Below are 17,863 nucleotides of genomic sequence, written 5' to 3' on the forward strand. Positions count from 1 at the left end.
CCCCTTCCGCCCGTCCCCTTCCGCCCGCCGCAGCCAATGGAAAAAGTGCTAAGATGATAGACAGGGCTTATCACCAATCATCGCTGACCTCTGGGCGGCCGAGCCCCGCCCTGCCCCCGCGCTGCCATGGGAACGGCTGTGGGCCGCAAGGATCGCTGGGAGTCCCCGGTGTGGCCGGTGGGACGCTCTGGCCCGCTGGCGGACTCTCGTCGCTGCTCCCCGTGCGCGGCGGCGCCTCGGAGGCGCGGCTGTTCTTCCCGTCCGCCAGGGGGAGCCCGCGGGCGGCAGCGGCGCTCTGGGCGGCGGCGGGCGGGAGCAGCGAGGCGGCGGGGCCGGGCCGCAGCATGGCGGGGTCGGGGTCGGAGTCGGAGCAGGAGCAGTACTCCTCGGCCGAGGATGACGACTATGTGCCCTCGGGTGAGTGGTGGCGGGCGGGAGCCGGCGCTCGCGGCGCTCCCGGCGCTCACTGTGTGTGCTTGCAGGTGCGGAGTACAGCGAGGATGATGAGAGCGAGCTGGTGCGGGAGGAGGAGCCGGCGGACAGCCCGCGGCCGCCCCGCGGCAGGAGGAGCCCCCGCCGCCCCGCCAGCAGGTACGGCCGCTGCGGGCCGCCCGGGGCCGCCGCTGCCGCGCTGCGGGGCGGAGGAACGGGAAACGCTGCTCTGCGTTCCGGTTTGGTGGCAGGAGCAGAGAACCTCGGCCCCGACAGACAACGTGCCTGAAAACCCTCCCCAGCAGGAGTTGTTTAAATCAACCTTCTTCAGTGCAAGGCATGCACATACGCGGTTTCGCACGTTGATAGAAGTATATACATACTTTAGTTAAGGTTGGTTTCTGTCTAGCCCAGGTTCGCCTCTCCTCCTGGCTCCTGCGTTATCCCAGAACCACAGGACCCTGGAATGGTTTGGGTTGGAAGGGACCTAAAAGACCCCCTTGCTCCACCCTCCTGCCATGGGCAGGGACAGCTTCCCCTAGACCATCCAGCCTGGCCTTGAACACTTCCAGGAATGGGGCAGCCACTGGCCAACCCGTGCCAGTGTTTCCGCACGTTATATACTCACAGAAATGCCTGCAAAGGGGCCAGTTCCCTTCAGGGCCACTGCCTGCATCGGTCTCACTGTATTTTCTCAGCAGCAGCATCTCCTAATAAAATGCATACACTCCCAAAGTTGGGAGAGAATCTCCCCGTTTGGATGTGTTAGTAAAAATATGAAATGTTGTGTTGCTTCACCCAAGCTTACAGTTGAGCTCTGGAATAGTGTTGCAGCAGCTCCATTTTTTCTTCTTTTTTGGCATCTGCTTTCAGGAAGAGGAAGAAAGGCGGTCTCTTGCTAGAGGCAGATGAGAAAGAGGAAGAAAAAGCCCAGCAGAATGGAGAGGAGCAGAAAGAGGAGGAAGTGGATGATGTAGAGCAAACAGAAAGAAGCAGAGAAGAAGAAGAAAAAAAGAAGGAGGATGCTCTTTGGGCCAGTTTCCTCAGTGATGTAGGACAGAAGCCCAAAGCTGCCACACAAGGGACACAAATCAAGAAGGTAATGGGGACCTGGGCCTGCACCAGGGAGTGTGGGAAGGGCCTGAAGGTTTAGAGTATGCCCCACTGGTTCTGGCTGGTGTCAGGTGTTGGACAGAGCTGGGAAGAGGCTGGCGTTGCCCCTGCCCCCTCTGCTTTGTGAGACTGACATTCCCTGATGGGCCAGACTGCAAGGTGCTGGTTTCCTTCCAAATGTGGAGGTGGAGCTGCCTTTGGAGCTATCTGTCAGCATCTTGGAGTGTCCTACACAGCCCTGTTGGCTTCCCTTCCTGGTCCTGGATGCCTCTTTTGACACAGGAATGGAGAGCTTTGGTCTGAGTTGTGCACGTGGGCACAGCTCTCCCTGAGGCTTGTGCTTTTCCTGATGCTTAAAAGAAAAAAAAAAAAAAATAAACTGAGGCTTTGTGTGTGTGTGAGTGAGGAAACAAGAGGGGTCTGTGCTGGGCTCTCTGTGCCTCCATCCTCGTGGAGGAGGTCTGGAAGGTGCTGCATGTTGCACATTTGTAGCAAGATTGAATCTGGCTTTCTTGTGTCCTTTGTAAGCCCCAGGAAGGTGCTCTCAGTGTGCAGAGGTTTTCCTGGAGAGAGAATTCTGTGCGGGGTAGCTCTTTGAAAGGATTTAGTTCTCAGTAAAACCAAGTGCATGTGTTTCCCTGTCAAAACCTTTCATGCTTTAGGTGGCAGAAGGGAAGAACGCACCACAAGTGAGCCTCTGTTGCTACAATTATCAGTTTGGTGTTTTTTAGATGGTCAGCCAAAATAAATGTTCAGAAACAGAAGACAGGAGTCTGCCTGGTGAGCACAGCTCTGACTGTGTGAAGCTTCTTTCTATGACTCTTGGGAGGTTGTGGAGCAAGTATAGTTTTGTAATATTTGCTTGCAGCTTTTGGAAGGAGAGTCCATTCATCTTAGCCCTCCTGCTTCTTATTACTGACTGAGCAGCTGGGGTGGCTACTTGTAGAGTCAGAGGGAAGAAGAGAAGTGAACATTTTCTTCTAAGCAGTTCTACTTTTATGGGCAGGTTGCTAAAATGTGAGATGTCTTTGAAAGTTCCTCCATAGCCTGGAATAATTCATGGAGACATGCAGTTCCTCTGTTCTCTTTGTGAACTTCTTGTGCTTGCATTGCCTTCTAGAAGATCTCTGTGGTGTGTGGCTGATTTAGACCAAGAATTTGGGGTTTGCTTTGGCAACTTACAGTGGCTGAGGTTTTTTTATGTATCCTTTTAGCAGCTGAGTAATTTAAGAGGCATTGTTGACAAATTACTCGATAAAGATTTTTCCTTCTCTAATGAAAGAGATGTTATTGACAAGTAGGGAGATCAGCATTGCTTTTTCTGCTGATGAGTTTTGTTATTCTCTATTCTTGAGTAAAAATAAACATACTTTAGTGGAATTCACCTTGTCAACTTTCCTCTTGGTGGTGCCTAGTCTGAGAGAACCAAGTCTCCAGGCTTTTGCTTTCTTTCTGAACCACTGCAATGTATTCTTGCTCCTTCCTCCATTTATTACAATTTCACTTCTTGTTTTAGTTTGTTTTGATCCTAGAGCTTCAATGGCAGCCTGGAACCAAAACGGGGAATTTCATTCTGGTGGAATGAAATTTATTTATTTCTTTTATCTTGTCTGTGGGTGACTTGCTTTGACCACCAGTCTAAATTGCAGTGCTACCCAAGGTCTGTGTTGGGCCCTCGGCCCTTTGGAATAATAGTTTGCCTTGGCTCCACAAATGCATTGTTTTGCTTTCTCCTTCATGTATTTTGTAGACTGAAGAAGAGAACAGTGGGAATAAGCCTCAGGAGAAGCCAAAAGATTCAGGAAAAGTGACAATCACCAAAACGTTCGATTTTGCTGGTGAGGAAATCAAGTAAGTTGGCAGATGTGATGTGTCCATTGTGGGCCCAGGGCACACTGAGTGCTGGGGGCAGGCTGGAGCTGGGCTCTGAGGCACAGTGGGTCTTCTCTTTCCTTTAACCTGTTTTTTTCTTTTATTGTGAGCACATACAGATCTCAGGGAAAATGAGGCCAAGATTTTCCTGCATCGGAGCTGCAGACAACCTTTATATGCAGACCTCAGTGTTTACTCAACTTCATAACATTCATAAATGTAATTCAAATTCACTTAGCCTTCCCCATCTGGCCAGTGTTTATAATGGCTGGCAGAGCTCCCTGGTGGCACTGTCACCGGGAAGGTTGAGACAAGGAGGGAAGCACATCTGGATGTGTGTCCCCCAAGGATGAGGGTAACACATTTTATTCCTTCAGCCTAGTCCAGGCTCTGTGCTGTGGGCAGGATATTGGCTGGCACTTTCCCTGGTGACGTTCACAATCCACAAAAAGGATTTGCAGGCAGTAAGAGGTGTTGTGCTGAGCAGACTAACAGCTGAGTGCTTTTGCCTCTGAAACAGCTGCAGCAAAGGGTAAAATCTGCTTTAGGCTGAGTTTGGCTTACAAGAGGCCTCTCAGGCTGTGCTGCAAGAAGGGCCGGGTGTTTTATAAATGCATAAGACCAGAACTGAGGGGCCTGGCTGAACCTACCTGAAATCTGCCCTGTGAGCTGCTGGTTCTTATGGGGGATTTTATTTATATGTAGCAGTAAACCTGGTTTTGTCAAACTATCTTGGCCTGTTTTGTGTAACAGCAGAGGGCAGCAGCTCCCAGCAGTAACACTCGCCCTGCCTGAATCTGGAGGAGGAGGCAGAGCTGGGGCTTCTGCTGCTCTTGCTTTTCATGTTGGCACTGCTGCCTGAGCTGTTTGAAAAATCTGAGGAGAGCTGTGAGCCATAGTAGGGACTTTGCTGCTTCCCTGGGCAAGCCAGAACTTAGGAATACCCCTCGTTCACTGATGAACTTCATCCACTTTGTTCACTGTCCTTTGGAACACGGGTTGCCTTATGTGAACAGAAGTTGTTCGGGGCTTCTAAGATGCTGATTTTATGCTTTTGACCCCAGTATCTTATCTGTGGTTTCTTAAGAACTGTAACTAAGAAAAAGACATATTTTCCTGCACCAATTTTTTTTCCTAGTGTCCTGCTCAGTGCTTACTGTTTCCCTTAGGAAACTGCAGAGGAATCACTAGAAATTTCTACCATTTTTTGATGAAATAGGCAATAGCTGGAGCCTGGGTGATAATGAGACTGTAATTCTGCAAACACCAAGGCTAATGCATGTTTTGTTTACAGTAGTTATTATATCAATTGGTTACAGAACCAGCAACAGAAGGTTTGCAGTGAGGACTGGAGCATTGTTTTCTGCTGGTACCAGAGTTACAACAAAGTTATGGTCTCGAGCTCTTTGATAACAGAAAAATCCTTCAATGTTTTTTGCCCCCTTGATCCTTGTGATATGCAAAGCTGATTCTTTTATGTTGTTTGCTACGTCTTGCTTCTTTCAATGGCTTACACTGTTAGCTGTGGGTAGGGTATGAGGTGTACTTGCTACTCACAGCTGCTGGTACTTTCCTCTAATGGCAGTAGGTGAGGCCCAGAGGGCTGCTCTTTCTTCAGACTAACAGGAGGTTGTCTTTGCATCCCCCCAACGTCAGCAAATGCTCTGAATACCAAGCACTGACTTCCTTGCCCGGGGAAGCAGCTGGCAAATTAATGCTTATAAAAGGCCACCACACGGTAGTTGTGTGTGTGTGTGTGTGCATTTCTGGACTGAAGGAACTGAAATGAGAGCTGTCTCTGTTGCTTGCCTTTCTAAATGGTCTGAGGCTGCTGTTGAGTGTTGCTCTTTTGAAAGCTTGAGAAGAATTTAGATCAGTATTTGAGCAGTGAAAGATTCAGGGCACAAACTTTCACAGTCTGCTCACTGAAGCTCTTAACAGAAGATCGTTTAGCCCTGATCTCCTGTTGCAGAACAATTTATTTTCTCCTGTAAGATCATGGTATGATTTTTCTGGCCTGATTGAAGTAGCAGAAGTGGCTTGAAAGTGATCTCCAGCTACAGGGCTATACTGGAATGGTAAAGGGGCTTGTGTTGTCAACTCCCCTCTAGGTTTTTGCTGCACTTAATGTCTGTTTTGATGAGTCCGTGCTTGTATCAGTTGCCAGTGCTGAACTTCAGCTTTGGAGTGTTAAGAATCAACAATTACCAAATGAAGATTTTAATTTAGTGGCTTCTAATTTTAGAAAATACATTATGTAATTTTGCCTTGTAAAACTAAAGCTGTTGAATCCTGGAACTAGAAACAATCTTAAACTGGTTGCAGTGCTTTCCAGTTTGGACTTGTCTGCTTTTCCTGTCTCCCTCATGTTAAATAGATTAGGAGCAGCAGGTGACTGTCACCCAAATGGCTGTAATTGTGGGCAGCAAGAGCAATTTGCAAAGGCAATTCAGCATCTAAATGGGAGTTCAAGCCATTTCTCCCTGGCAGAAGAGACTGAAACTCCTTTACAGCCTCTGGTTTATGAACTTGCCTCACAGTGCAGGACGTGTGTTTGCATTAATAGAGAATTACATCCCTAGTGCCAGGGAAAAACTGTTGCGATTTGTAATTGCTTATTTTCTCTTTGGCACTCCTAAAGGATTTGGTCCTTGGCTTTCTTTAAAGCTCTGTTGTGCTCAGTGCATCCAAATAGTTCTTCTGAGCTCTTTCCATGAAAGTGAACTTTGTGTCCAGCTGGGACTGCAGCAGAGTGGAGCTCACACGGAGCTGCTTTGGCCCCGTGGTGTCAGTGTGACAGCCTGTGAGGGAAGAGCAGTGTCTGGTTATCGATTGCTGTCAAGAACAGATTTTACTTTGAAACATCTTCTCTACCTTAATTTGGCTTGTGGAAGGCAAAACTAAGCTAAAAGAGTAATGGCTTTGGTGCTAATTCCAGAATGGGAGGCCTGTGTTCAGCACCCTGCTTTATTCATACTCTGCAGGTTCAAGTAAAGGCCTCCAGACTAGGAGCTTTGTATTTCTTGCACATGGTTTGTTTGTGTGGTTTATAGCCAGAGCTTTACACAGCCTGTTCTTGTGGTAGGAATGCTTTCCTGCTGCTGCAGAGTTGCTGTGCTGTACTGATGATGCAGTATCGTGCTGGCAGAGCTGTGGCTTGTGCTGCTTCAGTGACTTGGCTGCTTCCCCATGTGCATGAACCAAGCCACCAAAGCAAAGCTGTAGTAGGGCTCCACTCTCCATCTGTGAATGGGGAGGTGTCCCTGTCACAGCTGCTTTCTCACAAGGATAGGTGGGGTCCACACTGAGTTCTGCACTGCATGGGCCAAATCAAAGTAGGAAGGGCCAGTGCCAAACAAGCAGTGCCACACTGAGTGTGTGACTTGCTGCTGGATTTAAGGAATATTAAAGTTCATATATTTCTGTAGAAAGAGGGGGGCAAACTCATGTCAAATCAGTGTGTTGAGCTGTTCTACATGAGACATGAACTCCCATCTCTGGATTAGGGCTCCCTGTCATTGACTTGTGTAGGAGACCACCTTTGTGACTTAGAATAGCCCCTGGGTTGCTGCTGTGGGGCTGCTTTTACTTCTGTGACCACTGTGCTCTGAGGAAAGCTGTGCTGGTCCATGTGCTGAGCAGAGTTGAGTGGCAGCTTGTATTCTGGGTTAGGGAGCATGATGGTTCACAGTGCAGCTATTACATCTTAAAAGTGCTAAAGAAGTACCTAAGGTATCTGACTTATAACCAAATACTTATCAGCTTAAATTATTGTAGTAATTCCTGAGGTTTATACTGGCTGAATTAGGTACTTCATCTGCTACAGCTGGCTTGAAAAAGAACCTGATTATCATGTGTTACTGTTTGTAATGGTTGTCATCTAGGATGTACCCGGACAAAACCTCATTTCTCATTCTGTGTTGCTGCTTCAGAGGTTTTTAGCCTATATGAAGGATTCAGGAAAGATTATTCAGAGGAGATTGTTTGCAGGTTGAAATTTATGGACCTTAATCTGGACCTTAAGTTGAGGGGTTTAGTGGTGAATTCATGACTTTTGAGCAGAAGAAGTGAAGGTGAAGGGAGGTGGCTGAGAGCAGGTTCTTTTTTTGGTGCCCTGTGAAGTCACTGAGGTTTACTGTTGACCTGATTGGATGAGATGGTGAGGCCTGAGCCCAGTCTGAGGTGTTTTCTGGGCTGCTGAGCTCTTCACCTTGCTGAGCTCCTCAGTAGAGTTGTGCAGACCTGGTGAAGGACTGATTTATTCCTTTGCACCAAGAAGTGCTGACCTCAGAATGGAGGTGAGGTTATAATTCAGTTCTCTGCAGCTGTGCAGTACTGCTGCTTTGGGATTTCTTTATGCTGCCTCTCCTTACTGAAATATTGATTTTCTGTTATTAATTTTAGCTCACCTGTGTGCTTGTTGGTTGGACAGCTATGTCCTAGACTGCTCTCTGTTTTAACTCTGGATCTGCTGTCCTCTTCCAGAGCTTCAACCACTTGATCCCAGACCCTTTTTAGGAGATAGCAGGTGGAAAGGGCTGCAGGACAGCCTTCCACAGTCCTTGCTCAGGCTCTGATTTCTTATCAGTGATGTCCTCTCTGCTCCTTACATATGAGACCAACCAAATGTGACAAAGTTGGCAAACAAAGGGTGTGTTAGCCACGGAGTTTGGGAGTCTGTCACTTATTTTGTTGCTTTGAAGACAGTTAAGGTGGCTGGCTGAGCAATAGCAGCTGCTTCTGCTTTTTCCTGGAAAGCAAGAAGAGTGGAAAGAAAATCCTGATGCTGACGATGTATTTCAAGGGGAAAGGGTCAAAAGAGCTGGGAATTGACTCCCACAAGTCTCAAGATTTAGAGTTGGCACAGAGGGTAGTTTTTAAAACATGTAATTGTCCATCTGTGTTCTTGCTCTGTAGTCTCAGCATGACCTAGTCAGACCTGTCAGGCTAACAAGCAGTGAGAGAGCATGTGACACCATTAACCCTCTCCTTACCTGGTGATGCTTTTCAGGGATCTCAGTGGATGAATTAATACAAAGAGTTGGCAGCATGCTCACACTTCTTGCTGCGTGTGAATCTTGGTCATTTGTTGTGTGCTCATGGGGGTTTGAACAATGCTGAGTGAAGCACAGTAGCTTTTAAAATCAGGAGAAAGATCAGGAGCTTGGGTGGGCATCTCTTGATGTTGTAGTTGGTGTGGTGCACATCAGATCAAGGTTGATGGGCTTGATGTCTTCCATGTGTGCTTTTTTGAAAAAGCACTTGCTGTATTGCTTATACCTGTGAGTGAGAAGGCAGGTGAGCATTACCAGAATCTGTATCTTGAAGCCTGATATTCTGAAGGCCCTGCCTTTTTTCCAGGGGGAGAGCAAATGCTACACAACTTCCACCAGATGAGGTGGTTGGGTCTTGTCAGGCTAGATATGGAAGACAATGAACTGAGCTAATAGGAGCAGAGGAAGGAGCCACTCATATTCTGATGTGCTTTTTGCAATGGCTTTGATTGCAGTGGCAAGGAATTGTTAGAAAAAGGAAGACAAATGAATTTGAGTGGCCCTTTGAAAAGCCACTCCTTGAGGACTTCTGTTTTTGTGTTGCTGACTGGTGGTGCCAGATGTCACTAGGGTTTTGTCCTCAGTCCTCCTTGGCTAAGGTGTTCTAGAGAAATGTGTTCTAGCCACTTTCTGGTGCCATACCACTTTCTGAAGGAAGCTTGCATGGTGCAAAAAGCTTGGCTTTTAAGATTTTCCCAGAAATTTAATATGAACAGTATAAGCCTGGGGATGTTGCTGTGGGACCATAAGACAAATCAAACTGACCAGAATTACCTGAAATATGAATGTGACTACTGTTTAGAGGTGGCAGACTAAAAAGTAGGTGGTTGCTTTTCTACCACCAAGCACCAAAATGCTGATCTTGGCATAATGGAGTGTAGGCAGCAGCCTGTTTCTGCCCTTATGCTGTTGCTTTTCTTAGAGGTCAAAGCATGCCTCAGCTATCCACAGTTTATATTGGCTTTTTCCAATTTAAAAAACAACTATTGATTTTTTTTTTTGGAAGCCATTAAGGGAAAATACGTTACCTTTCAAGAATGACAGGGTCTCAGGGGCTCGTTTTGATAACCTTTCCTCTGTGTGCATCCATTCCCTGATGCTTCAGAATTTCCCTGGGGAATACTGACATTGTACAATGCTGATTGGCACGATGGTGGCCCAGGGGTGAGGTCAGAAAGTGTGAGCAGGAGCTATGCTGTGTGCTGGTTCACTCGTGAGCCATTTGCCTTTCTCAGAGGCAGCTGCAGAAATTGTAACTTCATAAACATCAAACCTAGCCAGGACTCTAAGCCAGACACTTGCTTCTAAAATAAATCGTGTTATGGTTTGCTTAATGTGCTTGGCAAAAGGGAACGGGCTAATGAACAGTGTCTAATCAGGATTTTCTCATTAGTAGATGTGCAGATGAGGCTTCTGCTCAAAGGGGCTGTGACTTGCAAAGTGTTAGTTAATAGCCCTGCACTCACCAACATGCTGACCCCTGTTGTCTCCCTTTATCTCAACATGCTTTTGAAACTCCCAAAGTGACTGAGCAGATGCCCACCTGAAAGTCATCTTTGGCTTCTAATGTGGCTTGCTGCTTTCAAGGAAATAATTTATCTATGCTGGCTTCATTTGGTGGTTTTGCTAGTAATCGGTGTGATGAAAAAGAAGGCTCAGCTGGGATCTCCAGAGGTAGGAGGAGTCTCAAAGCATCTCCAAAATGATGGATTGACCTCCAGCTTAAGTTCTGGGTCTTTCAAACCTGAGATGTCTGGGTGCTGCATTGGCTTTGGGAACTGGATGACAAACTGCATTGTCTCATCTTCGGGTTCTTCAGTGTGTGTTCTTCCTGTGTTCTGTGTTAAGTCAGTGTGGAAGCACTTCAATAAAAATCACACTCTTCCCCAGAAGAAGATACTGTTTCTTTATCTGGCTCTCAGGTAGTTTCCTGGCTTTTAAAACTCTGAAAACAGAACATGCTTACTGACCTATTCAGGTCTCACAGGAGCTCTTCTGCTGTTAGTAAGGGGCTCTTTGGTCCCTCTGTTCATGCCTTCATCTCAGCGGCCTCAGATCCACTCCCAGCATTTTGGTGCTTGGCCTGTTTCCCTTGTTTCCAAGCTGCTGCTCATTCCTGGCAGCTCCAGGCTCAGAAAAGGGCTTTTGATCTCTGGTGAGAGGCTGGCAGAGCCTGCTTCACAGGCATTGGGCCTGGGGTTTCCCCTGCTGGAAAGTGCAGCTTGCAAGATGCATTATTTTTTTTTTTCTGTAACTAAGAGATGGTGAAGCAAGAGGGATTCTGAGTTAGCCTGAAGGGGAGGCAGAGCTGTTTGCTGCCATACAATCTCATTAACACATTACAAACTGAGCCAAGCTTAGTCTGGCCTTTCCCCCATGGGGATGCTTCTGCTTTGTAGTGTGTGCCGGCTCCTGTTATGATCTGTGTAACCTTTGTGTCCAGTGTTCATAGCTCTTAAGTGAATTTGGAACCCCTGCCTCTTAATACCTGTGGTACTCCTATCCTTCAGCAGGAGAGGCATCCATGACACAAGCACTGTGCTGCTTTGGGGGAGCTGGAGGGCTGCAGGGATCTGTCTGGCTTTCAGTGTATTTGCAGGTCATGATTAATGGGGGACTGTTACACTCACACATGTAGCAGCTCATCTGTTCACCTGGATTACTCAGCTCACAGGTGTGTTCCGTAATCTTGATTTAATCCTTTTGAGAGGTACAAATTAAAACACAGGGATGCCTCAAAGATTGACATGCTAATGCATGGTGGGACTTTGAGGCAGTGCAATGGAGCTGGCCAAGGGAATACTGATCCAGTGAAGCAAGAGGAGACCTGGTACTTGGAGGTGCTTAAAACTGGGGTGAATACAGCTCCAGTCAACAAGATGTAGGCTTGTGCTGGCTGTGGGTCAGCTTCTCCAGAGAGCCATGTTTGGCATGCTCTACCTATTGCAAGCCCCAGTGGGAGCTTGATAACTGGAGTGCTACCACCCTCTGGATTTAGGGAGCCTCTTGCAGAAGCTGCAAGCAGGGGTCCAAAAGGGCCTGACAGCTTGGTCAGCAGGTCAGGAGGCAGCACTGTCCATGCACTGATGTTTTCTTTGCATCTGTCACAGAGTCTTTGTCATACAAGGGATCATGGAAAATTGGACGTTTCCTTCAAGGCTTACAAGGTTATGCATTATTGATGTTAAAATACCTTTCACTTTTACTTGTTTTCAGGTGAGTTGGTTTGAGATGCAGCCTGGGCTGACTGCTTGGATAGCAGCACACACCTGCTGTGAGGAGCAGCACCAGGCTGGCAGCTTGGCCCTTGCCTGACAGCAGGAGAGCTCTCATCACATTTGATTCTTTTTAAAAACCAGCCAACAGCTTCTGTCTAGAAACCAGCCAGCTTCTTCTGCCTATATAGTCAGCCTACAAAGTTATCAGTTGTTCCAGCTTGGTCTTGTCTGTGTTGCTTCAGGGAATAGGCTGAGTTTCCCAGGGAACAGCTTCTCCCACCTGGTTTGAAGAGGAATGCCCTTTTTAAATTTTTTTCTGAAAGGGGGAAAACTAATGTTTTACTTTGAAATTAGAAAAGTGATGGGGACATACTAATTTTAGTCTCTCTGCTCTACATCAGGTAATTCAACATAAAATACATACATATGCAGTGTGCAGGCAGATGTGGTCTGAGGTTCACTTGTGTGAGGACCTAATTCCCTCCTGCAAAGTGCTGAACCTGTGTGCTCCAGCATTTTCAAGACCTTGCAGGCTGGAGGATCTGCCTCTCATGCAGTGTATCTGTCTGTGGGAGGCACCTGGGACATTGCAGCTCAAGCACAAAAGTTCACCAAAAAAAAATGTTCAGAAAAATTATTCTTCAGCTCAAAAGGGATTAATTTTTTTAACAAACCCCTGTAGATGAGTATTACTTTCTCCTTAAGTGATCATTCCAGAAGGCTGGAGGACTATTTATTGAGACTAAACACAGATGGGGAATAATGAAAAAGGGTAATTAGCCTCATTTTTGTCCCCCTTGGTCTGTGATTCCCCAGAGCTACCATTAAGAAAGTGTGGAAAGTTTTATAAGTGTGTCAGGTCTAAACTGGGGCAGGTTTCCCAAGTGAGAAGAGTGTCCTGAGTACTAAAGAGCTGGCATTTTCCACAGCTTCCACTCTTGTTCTCCCTTTCTCAGCAGGAAGGTCGAGGAGAGGGTAACTTTTTGCTGCTGTGAGTAAAAATTTTAACTGCCTTCTCTGCTCTAAGTCCCCTTATACCCAAATACCAACGTGTGCTTTCTGAGCCTGATGTGCACCAGGTGTTTTGGTGAGGAGAATGTAGCTGTGTTGCACCACCTGGGGGTAAATTGGAGGGATTTTGGCACTTGGGATGCATAAGGTTGCTATTACACAGCAGACTACAGATAATTAGCCTGCAAGCCTTCTTAATGTGCCTGTTTATCTTTTCCAGCTTGCCCTTATCTTGCCTCCATTTCCCCTCTGTGCAGGGATGAAGCTCTGCTGGTGCACTTCTCCAAGGGCTTGCAGGGCACCTTGCAGCTCACTGCTGAGCTGGGCACTTGGCTGGCACACTGCAGCCTTGGCATCCCTTGCACAAGTTGTGTTTCTGGAATCCAGCAGAACTGGATTCAGCTGTGCTGGAGTGGAGGCATTTGGGCCCCACACTGGGGCAAGGCCTGGGCTGTGGGTGTTGTGTTGTGCCATGGTGTGATGGATTGGGACCCTCCTCCCTGGTAGCTCTGCCAGGGTGTAAGACCAGGGTGCAGCAGACAAGCTGATGTATTAGAGTCACTCTGCCACTGAACTAAAGCATGAATATTTGGTTTTAATCCCCTTCTGCAGATTAGCTGGAGCTGTCAGCATAATGCTCATTCCAGCATGTATTCTTCCTTCTTTGTAGCAGTTTATGTGGGTAAGGGCACTGCTGGGAGCAGATCAACCACTTGCTCTTAAACTGATCTGCAGCATTTCAGAACTGTAAGTGCTCTGTGGAACCCCTTTGGGACAGCCTTGACAGCAGGTGTTGTCTTCATGTGGTTTGTGCCCAGCATACATAACCTGGGGCCTTCTCCATGCACTTAGGCTGCAGCATTCCAGTTGGTAACTGTGAAAGGATGGGTGATAAGTTCTTCAGTGGAAGGTGGAACTAACATACCCACCACTGGGCACCAAACCAGCAGGCTGGGTGGGTATGGCTGTGCCTAAATGTTTGGCTACCACTTTGAGCTTGGTTCAGAGATGAAGGGTCTTAAGAAGGACATCTGTAAGTATTCAGGGCACTTAGTGATCCAGTTTCTAGCATGTTTTCCTTATAATAACTTCTAAATATGGAAGATATTTCTGTTTTACAGTTGCACAACACCCGGTACAGTAGCATCATCTGTGCTACCAGGCTCTGGCATGGTCCAAAAAATTAATAACTGTTCTGTGTTTTGGAAGTCTTATTATGCAATTTATTAGCACAGCAGTGTAATGAAATCTCTGTGGCAAAGTGATGAGAGTGAGTGGTTTAGAGTGTGAATTACAGGGGCTGCAAGCGGGCGAGACACTAGCTACTTGTTTTATTGCTGACAATATACTTATTTTCATGTTTAGTCCTGGATTACAATGTGTGAATAGCATCTCAGTAAACAGTCAGGCAAATAGTTATTTATCAAGTATTTAAAAGTGAAAGGTCTTGTAATTTTCCTTAGTAATGACTGTGATTTCTTCCTGCTGAATTAATGACTCCCATTTCTCCCCATGAAGAACAAGAATTGTTTTGGTTTCTACATGGAGAGAGTTATTGTCTCTCATAATAATGCAGACCAGAGGATTTCTTTTTCCTTCCTGGCCTGGGATCTGGGAAAGGTTGAAATGTGCATAACCTGAATTAATACCTTGTAAAGCTCCTTAATACTCTTCCGTCATTCCTGTTGGAGTGGTGCAGGAGTTGCTGCTGGCATCAGCCCAGCAGCAGCCTGGCTCAGAGCAGCTTTTGTTTCAGTTTATGAGGCAGTAAGTGGGTCTTGTGATGGAATTGCCCTGAAAGGTCACTTTTAATTACATTTCTGCCGCATTCCTCTGTCCCCAGCTGGGCAGTCCTGGTGGAACAGGTTGCATGCAGCTTTGCAGCTGAATTTCTGCAGCGGACAACTCCAAAAATATATGTTAGAGCAGCTGCTGGCAGGCCAAAGGGAGCAAAGAAAATGGAACTAGGCATTTTACTTTGTGCCCAGCCATTGTTACTGGTACTCTGAGGTGGAGGAGGGTGTGAGAATTGAAGCACAAGTAAACCCTTGGTAGCAACCTGTCTTGAGCCCCTGGATAGCTGAAGTGTCTGTCATTGAAGGCCTGTGCCAGACTCTGCCTGTGCATCATGGGCTTTCTGCTTTCTCACCCTTTCTGGGATTGGGCATCTCCTGTTCCAAGAGCTGTGACTTGTAGTGCTGGTCCAACCAAGAGTGTGTTAATTCTATAGGAGTGCAAATCCCTAGAGCTGTTTTTCATTTTAGCCTTGTGCCTTTCTTGTACTCAGCTGGTAGGGGAGACATCAGTTAGTTCTGTCTCCAGGCTGGAGAGGGCTGAAGATACACAGGAGGTTAAGGCCAAGGGCCCAGTGCTGAGATCTCAGCTCTTCTGCTGGCTGTGAAGACTTGCTCACTGTTGTGCCACACCTCTTGGATTCCTGCACACTCGAGGTTGCCTGATGTTTCTCTTTGTGGCTCACATGCTCTCTGCATGCCAGGGGTGCACCCTTGATGGCACAGCAGTGCAGGGGTTGACAAGAGGAGAGGCACCCAGCCAGGAGCCGGCACTGCGGAGTGTGCTAGAGAGTGTGCTGCTTCTCAGCTTGGCAGGGGCCAGAGCTGGCTGTTTAGATGGTGCATTTGAAAATAAATAGACTGTGTGATTGCATTGATCTGAACTCAGCCTCATGGTTGGGGGGAGATGATGTCTTATTGCTGCATGAAGACACCAAGTTTATCCTGTCAAATGAAATCCATGGATGTAGGGTAACCTTTGGTGTATGACTGCTACATGACATGACCACTATTGCCAAGGGCTGTGACTGGGTGGTGTGTTTGGGGTGAGCTGTGCTGATGCTGTAGCAAGGTTTTATTTTCTTCCTGAAGTGCTTTTCTCCTTTTCTCTCTCTACCTCTTCCCTTACCAATCTGATCAGCAAACACTTCTAAGTATTCATAGCGTGGGATTGGCTCTATCCGCATGACTGCCGTGGTTTGAAAGGCATGTGACAATGCAGGGGGAAATGGGGTTAATCTCCTCCTGCACTGGCAGAACAGGGCTGAGCAGTTGTACAGCACAGGCTTGTGCCTTTGTGCCTTTTCCACAATTTGCAGTCTGTGGAGAAGGAGGAAGTTTCAGATGCTGATTCACTGTCGGGATGGAGATGTGGATGCACTGGTTGTGTGCAAGTAAGATTTCAGGACATCAGTGCCTCCAGGGTTAACAGATAACTCCGTGTCACTTTCCTTGATGCCAGCCCAGTAAAAACTTATCTGGGGCTGCAGCTCCTGGAGTTTCTCCATGACTATTAGCCAGTTCTTTCATGGAAGTTGTGGGGTCAGGTTGGTGGGTAGGAAGCAAACAGTGATTAGCCTGATTTGTAGCCAGGCCAGCCAGGCTTTCAGCCTCTCGTCAGCATATGGTGTAGACCAGGGATGAGCCTGCACATCCTTGCTGGAGCAGATGCACCCAGAGACCCAGGATGCAGGAGGGTGAGATGGAGGATTATTTCTTCTGTGCTGACTGAGCTGCGGGTCAGGCTGCCTCTGTGCCCATAGAGCTGCAGGGCCCTGGAGAGGCTCACAGGCTTGTGCTCCATGGGAACAAAATTGTTAGCTTGGCAAATCAGGGCAACCTCATTAAGAGCTACTGAGAGCGTGAAAAGCGTGTTGCTGGAGGCAGGTCATGGTAAATGAGGGGGCTAAAGTAGCTGGGGTTTTCTAACAATTAATTATTGAGTGATTTTCTAGAGATTCTTTCTCATGTTTATAATTCATTCCCTGCTGTAGATGCCATATTGATTTATAATTTTTTGAAGTTCAATATTTTGCACCCTCAGGGCCTCAAACAAAAATTAAGTAGAAAATGAGAGTAAATTTCTACAGTCTGCCTTGACAGAGCTTTCTCTCCCATTGCCCATTCTCAGAGTCAGTTTCCATGCTCTGGTTTGGGTTGCAGATGTTGCCAAGCCTGTGTGCCGTGGACTGTGAGACATGGGTGGCAGAAGAGCTGCCTCACTGACCAACAAATGAGAAAATCAAGAGCCCAATTAAGAGCCTGGAATTGCCCCCAGTGACCTGAGGAGAGCATTTAGTAGCTGCTAGTGAGACAGGCCTGTTTGAATGAATAAGCATTCCAGTTTGTTGGAAAGAAAAGACATCCCTTCCTCCCCCAGCTCTAATTAGCTACTCTTTTTCTTTTTTCTGCCATGAATGTAGAGGGTTTGTCACTGGAATGAAATCTTAACAAGATGTGTGTTCTTCAGCTTGCAGCTGCTGAAGGTGATCTCTGTACAGGGATGTGGAGACTCTTGTACCTGTTTTCTGTTTCTTTGATGGAACTTTGATTTTACTGTTGAGTACAGCTCTTCCTTACCCTCTGGTGTTTCTCTTTTCCTCCAACAGGGTGACTAAAGAAGTAGACTCAAACTCAAAAGAAGCTAAATCTTTTCTGAAGCAGCAAGAGAAACTGCAGTCAGCAGCTCCAGCTTCCTTGCCGACAGTCTCGGGGTGAGTATGGGATTTCCCTGCCCGGGTATGGGCCCTCAGTGAGGAAGATGGCACTGGAGCCAGTAGTGCAGGCTCTGCAGTATTCAATGGGTGTTTGTTTTCTGCAGTATTTCAGTGGGAGCAAGACTAGGCCTGGAAGGTGTGATGATTTGGGCTGGAGGGAAGCGGGGGAGGCAACCCGTGAGTTCCAGTGACTCACTTCATAGGTTCAGGCTCAGATTTTTTAATCCTCATAAATCATTCATCCTAGTAAGGAAATTGTGATTTGACTGTCTCAAACAGCCTGATGAAACTGCAGGTAGCCAAGGAACATTCCTGAGATTGCCTGCAGTTCCTTTGACAGGTGCTTCTGAGGGCTGTAAAAAGCTATGTTAGGCTGGGCTGTGGCTTCTTAGAGACTTTGGGTGAGCATTTAAATGAGAGATGTTTTTGCCTCTTTGATGTTCTCTAATATAATTTTGATGTGGATTTGTCACTTTTCTGTTCAAGCTCTAACATTAATTCTGAGATTATCATAATGCTTGTCAAAGATACAAGGAGGTCAGGTCCCCTGTGCATCTGACATGCCAGTCTGGTTCCTGATGAGCTTGGGAGATCACCCACCAACTTCTTAGGAATAGGGGAGATGCTTCTGTGTTCCACTGATGATTTTTATT

At 47.0% G+C, this 17,863-nt stretch overlaps 1 protein-coding gene across 1 annotated transcript in view; it reads left to right on the forward strand.

The window, feature by feature from the left end:
- Nucleotides 1-113: 113 nt before the first annotated feature.
- The window catches only part of CFDP1 (craniofacial development protein 1), a 61,847-nt gene continuing 44,097 nt past the window's right edge, over nucleotides 114-17,863 (forward strand). Inside the window, exons 1-5 of the mRNA XM_038147920.1 lie at nucleotides 114-417; nucleotides 483-591; nucleotides 1,306-1,531; nucleotides 3,296-3,396; nucleotides 17,103-17,207. Coding sequence (XP_038003848.1) covers nucleotides 345-417; nucleotides 483-591; nucleotides 1,306-1,531; nucleotides 3,296-3,396; nucleotides 17,103-17,207 — 614 coding nt within the window. The 5' untranslated portion in view covers nucleotides 114-344. The remainder of the gene's footprint in view (nucleotides 418-482; nucleotides 592-1,305; nucleotides 1,532-3,295; nucleotides 3,397-17,102; nucleotides 17,208-17,863) is intronic.

This window comes from Motacilla alba, chromosome 11, assembly GCF_015832195.1.
Source record: "Motacilla alba alba isolate MOTALB_02 chromosome 11, Motacilla_alba_V1.0_pri, whole genome shotgun sequence".
Classification (NCBI taxonomy): Eukaryota; Metazoa; Chordata; class Aves; order Passeriformes; family Motacillidae; genus Motacilla; species Motacilla alba.